This window comes from Aptenodytes forsteri, unplaced genomic scaffold (genome assembly GCF_000699145.1).
Source record: "Aptenodytes forsteri isolate BGI_AS27 unplaced genomic scaffold, ASM69914v1 Scaffold257, whole genome shotgun sequence".
Taxonomy (NCBI): Eukaryota; Metazoa; Chordata; class Aves; order Sphenisciformes; family Spheniscidae; genus Aptenodytes; species Aptenodytes forsteri.
The window spans coordinates 4,713,747-4,725,810 of record NW_008795194.1 but is presented as its reverse complement, the minus strand read 5'-3'; the positions used below and the strand labels follow the sequence as shown (position 1 = coordinate 4,725,810).

The 12,064-nt window shown below is 35.1% G+C and overlaps 1 protein-coding gene across 1 annotated transcript in view; it reads left to right on the top strand.

The window, feature by feature from the left end:
* ZNF385B (zinc finger protein 385B) overlaps nt 1-12,064 on the top strand; it is a 146,208-nt gene that overhangs the window by 113,066 nt on the left and 21,078 nt on the right. Inside the window, exon 4 of the mRNA XM_009278622.1 lies at nt 10,501-10,663. Coding sequence (XP_009276897.1) covers nt 10,501-10,663 — 163 coding nt within the window. The remainder of the gene's footprint in view (nt 1-10,500; nt 10,664-12,064) is intronic.

Genomic DNA, 12,064 nt, shown 5'->3' with positions numbered 1-12,064 from the left:
TGTGATGGCGACTAAGTCATATCTCTCCCGCTGCACAATGGCTTCCAGCTCCTCCTGCTTGCCGCCCATGCTGCGTGCATTGGTGTATATGCACTTGAGCTGGGCTATCGATTTTGCCCCTGGCATCGGCACGCCACCCCTCGGCTCATCTCTAGCGAGCCTGGTTTTATCCCCTTCACCCTTCGAACCTAGTTTAAAGCCCTCTCATGATTGGATGATCCAAAGTCCTGAGAAACAGAAAACAGAAAAATAAAATGCCATCTCTGTGAAGTAACACCAAAATAAAGTTGTTGTAATAGCCCGAAGTTTGAGGTCCTTGAATTGGAATTTTATCTGTAATAGTAGTATTGACCTGACAACAGTAATAACTGAGGTTGCTTCAACAATATTTTTCACATGATCACATGATCTAGTTAAGATGCTCTAGTTAAGATGCTCTAGCTGGTACTTAGAGTGGGATTAGGTGCCTAAACCTAAGTGTCTTGTTGTTTGAGTATCTGGGACATCCACACCAGGCTGGTAGACCTGACAGAGGACCTGCAGTTGGAGGTCAGGCAGGACACCTGATGACATCCCAAATTTTACTGGATGCCTGTTTCTAGAACTGAATCCCCACTCATTAGGTTTGCTTCTATTTTCTTTTTCCTTTCTTTTCTTCTTTTTTTTTTCCTTCTTTTTTTAAATGAGGGGGAAAGCAGGATTTAGTGAGGAGAAAAACCATTAAAAGAAATAGGAGAAAGTTAAATGACCTCAGGCAGGACACCTGATGACATCCCAAATTTTACTGGATGCCTGTTTCTAGAACTGAATCCCCACTCATTAGGTTTGCTTCTATTTTCTTTTTCCTTTCTTTTCTTCTTTTTTTTTTCCTTCTTTTTTTAAATGAGGGGGAAAGCAGGATTTAGTGAGGAGAAAAACCATTAAAAGAAATAGGAGAAAGTTAAATGACCTCAAGATTATGATACCAGAAAACTGGAAAGTTGTTAGAGCTCTCAACAATTCAAGGGAAGTTAAATGGCAAAAAAAGTGGGGAGGGAATAGAGAAAAGGGCTTTTTCCTAAATTAATTTTTAATGATGGTAGATACCAGGAGTCAACTGCTGTTGAATTAAGTTGGAAATCTTAATTTAGGAAGAATAGTGTTATGAGGATTGGTAGTTGATGAGATTGATTAGTCAGAATAGTCAATGAGATACTTATTCCAGCCTGCATAAACTTTATTCTGTTATGCAGAGGAACATACATCTATGAAAAACTGGTTTTTTTTTAAAAAAAAGGGCAATTCCATCCATTAATAGTTACAGTTGGATTTCTCCAGTATATTAGAATAAACATAGGTGTTTCTATCTTTGCATCAAAATATCTGTTAACACCATTTTATCTTTTAATTTCTACATGATGTTGAAACAGTATGTGTTCCAGTGCAGCAATGACTAGTGTGTCAGTAAAGTTCAAGCTATGGTCTTGTGTTATAATCGAGCTCAGAAAAAATGAGAAATATCTCAGTTATATTTACTACCACCAGAGACCATGCAGCAGAAGAGGAAGAATTCTCTTAATGGAACAGATTGTGATAGTGAGTCAGATTTTACGCTTCCTTAAAATCCACCGGAGTGAGGGACGTAACTGTATTCCACCAAGAGGAAGCAAGACACGCTGAGAAAGATCTAGCTTAGCCTTTGAAAAAATATCTTTTTTTTTTTTCCTTTTAAGAATTCTGGGATTCGTTCCAAACCCATGGTATATCTATGTGGACTATAGATAAGCTTTGCTAAATAAGTTTTCATATTAATTACATAGGTCTGGTTTGTTGATATTAATTATTTATATTACAGACGTTCTAGAAGAAACAAAAAGCAGCTTGAGTGAGTTTGCTGAATCCTTATGATACCCATAAGAGGGTCCAGTAGCAACAGGGCAAGGGGAAAAATGGCTGTCTTCTATCCCACATAGATTCCTTCTTTGCCTACTCTTGGCTTGTTCTTTCTCATTCCTTCTGGCTGCCAGATGAATCTGCAGCATCTCCTGCAGCTGCTGTGTGGCAGTAAGTCCCTCCAGCAGCTGTGGAGCTTTGGCCAGACTGTCCCCGATATGTCTATTATATTCTGTTGTGGCGTCTGACACGGTAGCTTGCAGCCATAAGAGAAAAGCGAGTTGCAGTTGCAGGGATACCTGTTTGGCTTCAACAGAATTGCTTTTTTCTCCATATCTGTGAATCATCATCTTATGTTCAAGTAACTTCTCTCTGCTCTTCTCCTTCGTTATTTGTATTGATAGTCCACAGAGTTTTTGGAGCTTGGGCACTATACGATAATGTCAGTGCTAATCCAGTCCCTTTCCTCAGCAGCCAGGCCTCTCTGTACTCCAAACTCATGAATACATTATGCCAGCAGTCCACATGGTTTTTTGTTCATTTTTTTTTGTTTTGGAAATCAAGAGTTTGTCATCTGTTGATCGCATCTAAAAGAAGTATCTGCTTCCCTCTGCACACTTTCTGTTTCTTGTAGAAAGGTCTTTGACTGTGATACAGCCTGGCAGGTACCATCTTGTTCATAGAATATCATTTGATTGAAATAAACTTGTGTTTGCGCAGTGTGTTGCTCTGTGAGTAATGACTGCAAGTCAGTACTGCTTTTTGGTGTCACCTGTGAAGACTCAGAAATCGAGAAAAAACACCTTGTAGGCAGATCAGAAAAAGCAGATGTAACGGGCATTAAGAGATGCTGAAGGACATCTTATTGTTGAATGCATTTATAGCTAATAAAAATGATGTGAAGATAAATTAAAAAGCCAGAAGACAAATTTTTGAAGTTTAGGCAAGTATTACCAAATGTTAACTTTGCAAATTTGAATGAATCACTCATGCTGTCAAAAAGATAACACACAAAATAATCAATAGCATCAAATGAAAATCTACAGAACTGTCATCGTCTTTTGTCAAATGTTTTACATTTGCCCTGTAAATAAGACTATTTATATTGATTCTTTGGGTATGGAGGGTAGTGAAGCGGATAGGAGGTAATTAAAAGCATAAATCTCAGGAACTTGTGAAGGTAATTTTCTGTTTTGTAGGCAGAACTGACAAAATGATGAAAGTTGTTAGCTCCAACATGACAGAAATATTGCGTGATTATAGGGTACAGGGTTATAACGTGCTGAAAGTTCTGTTCAAATAACAGCTATTTAACAGAGCTTTTAACTAAGTTTGGTTAGATATTTAAAATATGAGTTGACTTCTTATGACATGGCTGATCTTCACAGCTTTTTGATTTTTCTATGTCCTTTTCAATAGTAACCTACCTTACTATTTGGAGCAATTAGGTTTTAGAAATCCATTGAGAACAGAATTGAAAAAATAATGCATAGCTTTGGTATAACAAATGTATGAAGACTTCAGTTTTGCAGATTTCTTCAATTGCATCTATTATTAATATCAAATGAGATAAAACTAAATTTTTCAGCACCACTTCCTAATTTACTAGTTCATGTAATTTTTATTAAAGTTATGATTCTAGTCTAAATTCTTAATTTATATACTACTCGCATAAATATGCATACTCTTACAATATGGTTCTAATAGGTAAACTATGTGATCAAATGTTTGGTAAACCTCTTACTATTTTAAGAAAGGGAGCTTTGTGGTTTAGGACCTGCTGTGAATTAAAATGACAATATGTTATGGATATAAATCCTTCTGTGCTCCTCCAGTCTTGCACCGTTAGATGCCTTCTCTAACAGGACCACCACCATTGCAGCCATGTCAGGAGAGCTCTCATACAGATGCTGCACACACTTCATTAAACCACTTGTCCTAACTGCCTGATTGAATGCAGTTATGGTTAGTCTAGCTACTTCCACACTAAGAGCTTTACCTGCAAAAACAATGAATCTTTTTGTACTTGAGACTATGTAGTTATGATAGAATTCTGTAGTTATCAGGAATTCTGGAAGTCATGGCCTTGCTTAGGTCCGTGCTTTTACAAGAATTCTATTACTTATCTTCTAGCACTACTTAGGCCTTATTTAGATCTTTCAGACACAAATTCTACTGATTTCACAGTAAGCTTGGGTAATTCAAGCTATTGATAATTTAGGATAAAGACCTGAATATTATGAGGATGTTGTAAATATTCGGAAATAATTATAAAATAAGGAAATTCTGTATTAATGATATGCCCCCTGGAATTGGAATCAGCTTGATGTATAAAAGTGGGCAGGTACACAGATGTTGAGAGGTGGTCATTCTACAGTGTATGTTATGACTATATTTAGGACATGTTAGATTTTTTTTTTTTTTGTAGCTTAAAATTATGTAAAACTTTTTATGGTATGCAGGAAGAATTTATCTTTGTAGATACTCCAGAGCAGAATAGAAGTTTTCAGGATTATTACATATCTCTTAAGTTTTCCAGTTGTAAATTGTCTATGTGGTTGAACTGTTATTGGCAGAAGCTTTTGTGGTATTTTCAACAAAATATTTTTCATTGGAGATTACCATTGTATTGACACCAAATGAGTACAGCATTTGAGATAAAATTGCTGTTGAGAAGACTTCCCATGCAGGGCAGAATTCCTGCTTTACAAAGATGCAGTAGCAAGGGAGAAGAAATACAAGCCACTGTGTTCAGTTCCATTTAGTTGTGGCACTTACCTGGTATTGCAGAGCTTAAGGCATGAACGCAGACTTCCCATGGGGATACTTGAGTCTCCCTTTATTTCTGTATTTCTCCTTCCTAATGTCATGCTGCTCTACATATATTTAACCTTATATGTTAATTGTCAGACTGGATAATGTGGTAGCAAATTCAAGCATTCAGCTTAAGTGTTGGCGGTCCAATGGTCTTATTTCCATCAAGCCCTATTGAAGGGCTACTTCAGCTGATCCTGAAGAAACCTGAAAAAAGCTTGATCATACGCATACACGCTGAACCATTAGACTTAGTCAAACCTTGCATCAGGCTGTCATTGAAGGGATCTGGTAGGTTAATATTTTGTCTCTTTATGTAGTAGTAATTTCAGTTAATTAGTCATTCACACACCAAATAGATTCTAAAACTCAGTCACTTGTGAACTGTCAAAATGAATAGTGCTGATTTCAAATATACTGTCAGTCATTGCTCCTGAAAGGGATAATGTTCTGTAATCTTTTGTACTGCAGTCTTACCTGAATTTCAAATTTTTTTTTAAAGGTAACACTATCAATGAATCTGTATGATCTGTGTATTTCTTGGTTTTCTGTATCTTTCTATATATACATATCTATACATATACACGTTTAAGTTTATGCAAAGTAAAGCTACTGAGGTTATTTTAATCACTATAATATGCTAATGATACATTTATTTTAGAAAGCATGTTTACATGTAGAAGATGAAGATTTGCATTGTTCATGTTTCATTAGATGCAATCTGGTATATAAGGCTAACATATTGTATGTAGTCTCACAGTTTAACATTCCGATGCTTAGATTTCAAACTTAATACTTTGGAGTTGAAAGTAGCAATTAACTTTAGATTTTAAATAAAATGTAACATTTGGATCATATGTGTGTCTCAATGAAATGTATTTTTAAGAGAGGAAAAACTTGTCCTTTCTTATAACCAAGTCATTAATCCTTATAGCATAGAAGGCTTTCTTAAAAAAAAACCCATAAGGTTTAATTGGTTGGGGGGTTTTAATTACTACTTAAATACTGTGAATGGAACTAAAAATCTAGATTGCTTAAAGAGAGGACAAGATCCTCCCACCATTTTAAGGTGTAGAAATTAGAAAAACAATGGGATAAAATTCCTTATTTATTTGTCTGTCAATGAGGTTTTTAATTATTTGCAAGTGAGTTCAAAAATACAGCTTTTCACTAAGCCATGGTCTTCTAAAGATTTAGACATATGTTTAGTGTCTTAAAATATGCATCCTGTTGATCAAAAAGTAATGCCAGGCAAATGCATAAACACTTTTGTGGAATTTGGCCTGCCAGTACAAAGATGTTTTTTGCATTCTGGCATTTAATATCACATTGCAGCTTAAAGTTTTTCCTGTTCATTAAATCTTACTGGCCAGTACTTGACGACTTTCTATACTTTCTAATAAGTCAGGGGATTCCATTTTAAAATGTTGCAATGTGTATATATCAAGCTAGTAGACCACAGTCAGTTTTAGAACTAAGTAGAAATTAGATTTTTCTTTTAGGTAGGGAGTTCTTTCATATGAAATATTTTCTTATTCCACTTTTTCAAAAAGTGTCCTCCTTAACCTAGTAAGCATTTAATTTAAAATTTATAATAATAATAGTTCAGTGGTGACATTTAATTTTGATTATATAAGCAATAAATTTAACTTAAAACTTTTTGAAATAAAAAATTAAATATTCCAATAATATTGAATTGTGGCACAGATGAATTACTTGACTGTAGAATTGATTCATACCTACAGTAAATGCAGCCCTATACACTGGAATAAATTATTATGCAATTAAAAAGCATCACAGTACATGAGTACAGAGAGGTTCATTAAGTTTACATATCTTTATTTTGGCTTTTCCTAACTTTTTTTATTTTCTCAAATATTGCTTTGATGATACGGAATTTGCATGAATTAGTTGTACTTAGTTAATGTTAATGATGATCAAAAAGTACATTCAATATCCATTTAAAATATTGCATCCCTAAGATATTTACTCTTAATTTCATTTTATATTTTACTGGGGCTTTATATTAAAACCAGTAAATTATCTTTCTTTTATACATGTGACTTTTAAACCTTGTGTGTACAGAACTTCATTTGGATTGTCAGAGAAAATGAAAATAAATGTTCAGCTTCTTGTCTTAACTAAAAATGAAACTTTTATATGTCATGGCTTATTTCAGAGATATGTTTAGTATTTCAATGATGTATGTTACAAAGCTCGTAACCTGTACTGTATTGCTGTATTTGTGTCAGAAACAAGTATTAAATGGGACTTGGAGCAAATATGTTTGCCTTTAATGTGGTACTTGTGCAAATATTTTATAAAAATAGGTTAGATCAGGACATTAATAATCAGATTAATTGGTACCAGTAATAATCAGAGCTTGCGTTACAATTTCAGATTCCCACAGCCGTCCTTTTTTCTTTTGCTTACTATGACTCCAGAAAACTCCAATGGTTTTTGCAACACAGTTACAGAGAACACAGTTCTGTGTTGATACTGCATTTCGGTTACCAAAAGGCAACTGAATCAAATTATTTATCCCACAGTGGATAATAAGCAAACTCTGAACTTCAGGTGTATCTGAAAGGGTTAGAAAATAGCGCTTATGTGGCTAGGAAACATTGCTTCAGTACCTCAAGGAATGCTCCTCTAACTTCATGTTTGAAAAGAGTATCTGTGTTTCTACTCATAGAACAGAGATGAGTTGAAAGAGCCTAAAAAACAAAGGTTTAACAAAATCCAGCCACCTGAAGTTGAAACTAGACAAATTCACTGTAGAAATAAATGGTATGTACTTAACTGACAAAGTGAAGCACTGAAACAATTTACCAAAGGTAGATTTTCCATCCCTAGCTACTTTAAAATCAAGGTTGGACAATTTTTTTCCCCAAAGCAATATGGACTAGTTCAAACAGTTTTGGAAAAGGCTGGTGTTTTCAGAAGCCCTACTTAGACAGTCATAGCAATACCTTTTGGCCTTATAATGTACAACTATGAATTTGATAATAAAAAGATTATAATAATTACAAAACTTAAATCAAAAGTGAGTCCATTCACCATGTTTCCATGAGGCTTTGTGTTTATGGAAATCTTAATTTTAATTCTGGCTGGGCTTGTTTGTTCTCAACAGGTCTCATGTACACTATATGAGGATTGAATGAAGGGAATCAAAGACTGTAGCAGGTTATTACTGATATTGCAGGCATTATTATTGCAAATATCAGCAGAAAGGCTTATTATCAAGGAATTGACTTACTAAGTCTTTCTCTTGAGTGCACTTACGTCTCGTTATAGCTTTGGCCTCAGGCAGCATATGATCCTGTCAACAGCACACATATGCGCAGAGCATAGAGTTCAAATATTTAAAGGGACATCATCAACTTGAGAATGCTTGAGTGGAAAATCTTAAAAAGTTAAAAGTATTGGAACAGAAAGGGCATATGTACACCTCAATTCTAGCTTCACTTTTTGTATACTGTAACGTGTGAATAGTTTATTTGATTTTGTTGATGGCGAACACTCCTTCTAGTGCATCATGTAGCAACAGCAAAGCTTAAGAGAAATGGACAAAACCCAGCCAGGGTGGAGAGAGACAGGGTGAGACTCCTGTGCCTGCATAAGACCCATCGACGTAACAGGCTGCAAACAGATCTGTGCTTCTCTACCCACATTCAGAACTGACGAGGTCCAACCCAGAAGTTGACAAGTGTCCCTTTAAGTAGTGCACGTAGTAGTAGTGGTATAGCTGTTTAGTTCTTTCTTTATAATCCTTAAATTGTGTTTGTACACGTTAATATTTCAAAGGTTTTAAAATCAAGAAATAGTTTACTAGCAATTGATGAGTAGACTCGCTACTGTTTTTATAATAAAGTTTTTTTTTTAAATTTCAATTTCAAAGGAATTCAAAGTAAAACTTATCTAGCAGCCTTTCTTACTGAATGCTTGCTTACTGAAATCTCCTATAAAAGACAAGATGCAGCTACAACGTCACATACGCTATCCTTTTGAGGTGGAAAGCACTGTGTTCCACAGGGTGTATAATCACTTCAGAAGCTTCAGTATATACGAACTTCACTCCTCTATTTTAGCGGCAGTTCTCCATCAGTTTTAATGGTGCATATAATTTTTGTGAGGACTCCAACACACTGTCTATTCTCTTGACTGGTCGATCTGTTTATACTCTTCACTTACACTCTGCCATGTGATAAAACTGTTATTACATGCTGTCCCAAGGTGACTGTATTGTAATGCCTATTTCTGCTGATCTTAAAATGATTTTCCTCATTATGGCAGCACTCTTTATGGAATTCAAAGGTCTTAGATGTTATAGTTGCTTTTTATAAAAAGCATGTGACTTGTTTCATGGCTCGCTTCATTTAACACAGTGAACTAAATAAAATAGTCCTAATCAATTGAAGAGAGAGAATGTGTTTTTGCATGAACATAGTAAAAGTTTACTTGCACTGATGTTTTTATATGCCAGGTGCCAAGGTATGGTCATCTGGTTACATGAAGCATGCTTTCTCTGAGTGTTTTACTTTGAAATAAACTACAATATTAACTTTTTAGTTAATATGTAACCTTCAATAGAGGCACCTAGTAGTATGGCTGAAGTAATTTTTAAAAATGATGTTTGGAAATACTAATAACGTAAAGCTATTGCTGAATAGTATAATGTTATGAAAATAGACTGTTTTGCATAAAATTATGTTTCTTACCCATTTTTGGTAAATTAATTCCTTAAGAAGTCAAGAAAAACGTTTAAATTCATTAGTTTAAATTTCCAAGCTTTGGAGTTTGTATTAAGCATGTAGTTTCTTAGTTTTGTACCTAACAAAGTGGCCTGATTTGTCATGGCAGCTGGTTATGTGGAGTCAGGAATGATAATGGGGACTCAAAATCACTGAAAAAATGGGCATTTATTTATGTGTATAGCTTTAGCTGTGCAACTTCAAAAACACTGACCTAGTTTCTGAAGATAGTTTTAAGACAAAGGTGAAGTAAACATTACATGTCAGTACATATTTCCACTGTTCTGTTTGGGCAGACCAAGAAGAGTACATTATATACAAAGCACGTTAGCCAAAAAACCCCAAAACCCTAGATAATAAAAATAAGCTCCTCTCATTCCTGTCCTTTAGGTTCCAATTTTCTTAGTTTTTGGAAAAAATTATTCAAGGCCATTTATAAAACAGTCAAGACTGATAAGTATTTAGTTTTCAGTGTTTTACTTGGGTCTACTGAAGTTTATAGGTATGGTGTTTCTTCATTTTAACCCTTCTTGCTTGATCTAATAGTAAAGTCATAATGTCATTAATGCCTGTTTCAATTGCTGTTAGTGTAATGATGAAAATAATTTATGACATTTGTACTAGATCAAACAGAAGGAAAAATGGATTATTTAATCATGTTACAGCATGGTACATCTTTCTAACTACAAGCAATAAGGACTAGGGAACAGTACATGAAAACTGAATAGCATCTTTCTCAGTTGGAAGTTTTTACATTTGTATAGTGCTTTAAATCTTTAAGCGCCATGGAAGCAAAGAATTACATTAGGAGTGACAGAGCTTTATGTAATCTCAAAGCCTCTTTTTCCGAGTTACTGAAAACATGTACCGTTCATTAAAATCCTGTCATTTGAATATATAAGAACGTACATCGAGGAAAACTGTTAGTATAAAGCTACTAAATTTTTCTAGGTGGAATAATATGGTGCCTACTATTGAAAGTGTCACTCTTCTGCCTTGTCATCCATTGTGTTATATGGAACTACAGAAAAAAGTGAGCCTGATTTGTTCTCCTTTGTAGAGCCAGGCCGAGGCCCACTACAAAGGAAGTAAACATGCCAAGAAGGTCAAAGCACTAGAGGCAACGAAAAATAAACCCAAAGTTGGTTCTTCCAAGGACAGCGCAAAGGCTAACACAAGCTGCTCCACCACGCCAGTCACAGCCAACATCTCTGACAAATCAGGTCAATGAAACCTTTTTGTTCTATGCATTCTTTATTTTCTCCTTTTTTTGGTGTTTGTACGAGAGAATCTGGTTGCATGACAGTGATCCATGACTTGTGTTTTCTAAACTATTTATTATGCTTTCTTGTACAGAATTGATTGGTTTTGATATTATCGAAGTGCTTTTTCACATCTGTGAAACGTGGTGTCCCTGAATGCTAAAGTCTATTTTTTTTAAACTTGTGAAATTTACTCTTATAAAGTATGGGTGTTGTTCATACAACAATAATAATGGATGGATGTGGGTGGAGGGGCAAGTTTGAGATGTATGTATTTAGCTGAAGCACAAGAAACCTTTTTAAGAAATTTTTCCTTTCTGAATAGGATAATATTGCTCAAACAGGAAAACACACCTACAGAAATGAAGACTCATGGCATGGATATTTCCTGATGTCCACAGCTCATTAGTGCTTCAACATCACTTCTTTTTTTTTTTTTCCATATTAGTAATCTGAGGAAGATCAGTAATGCTAATTGCAGTGGAGTTGCTTGAGTCTCTTTCTGCTCTGTCAGTGTTGTGTTACTGAATGAAACAGGAGAATTTCCTGAACTCACTGACAGTCTGAAATACTGTACTTGTTATCCAGGAGAAAGCACTTACTGTGGGTTACCCAGCTGTTGGTTTAATGGACTGCTTCTGATAAATTTGCTTCTGCCTCGGTAGGCATTTATTATCCTCTTCACCAGAGCTGAGCTTGACTCACATGCCATAAGATGAATGACACAGACACTTTTCTGACACACACACCAAAAAAAAAAAAAAATTCCGTATCAGTGGCTATTTGTCATCCTGCTCTCTTCATGGCAGCACCAAAACTGTCTTTGGGTCCTTAGCAATGACAATGGGTCCCAAATTTGAGGTTGATTCACCTAGCAAATCACATTTTAGGTTTGAGAGAGATAACATGAATCCAAGTAGCATCTTCAGGTAAACAAGCCATGTTACTATAAAACAGTAGCAAACTGTCATTGATCTAAATAAAATGTGGACTATTGAATTGAAAGAGATTTAGAATATTTGATAAATATTTTACTCTCTGAAATATCAAAAATAGCTTTGGAGCTTACTGCTCCAGGTGTACACTGTAAGAACTCAAACAACTGCTTAAGTAAGATATCTGTTAAAACTTTAGAGGATTTAACATGTTAAGAATGCTTTCTGTGATAATGTAATTGTATAATGCCCTCCCCCGCCTATGCCAAAGGCTGAGGGCCAAATAACAAAAGTTTCAGCATCGTTTACAAACTCCATTATCTCTTCCATAAGTCTGGATCTGTCATGTGTTTCCTTTGCCAGACTATGAGATCTGTCCCTGACTTAATTTTCTTCTTCTCTGTGCAATGTACCTAAAATCATTCAC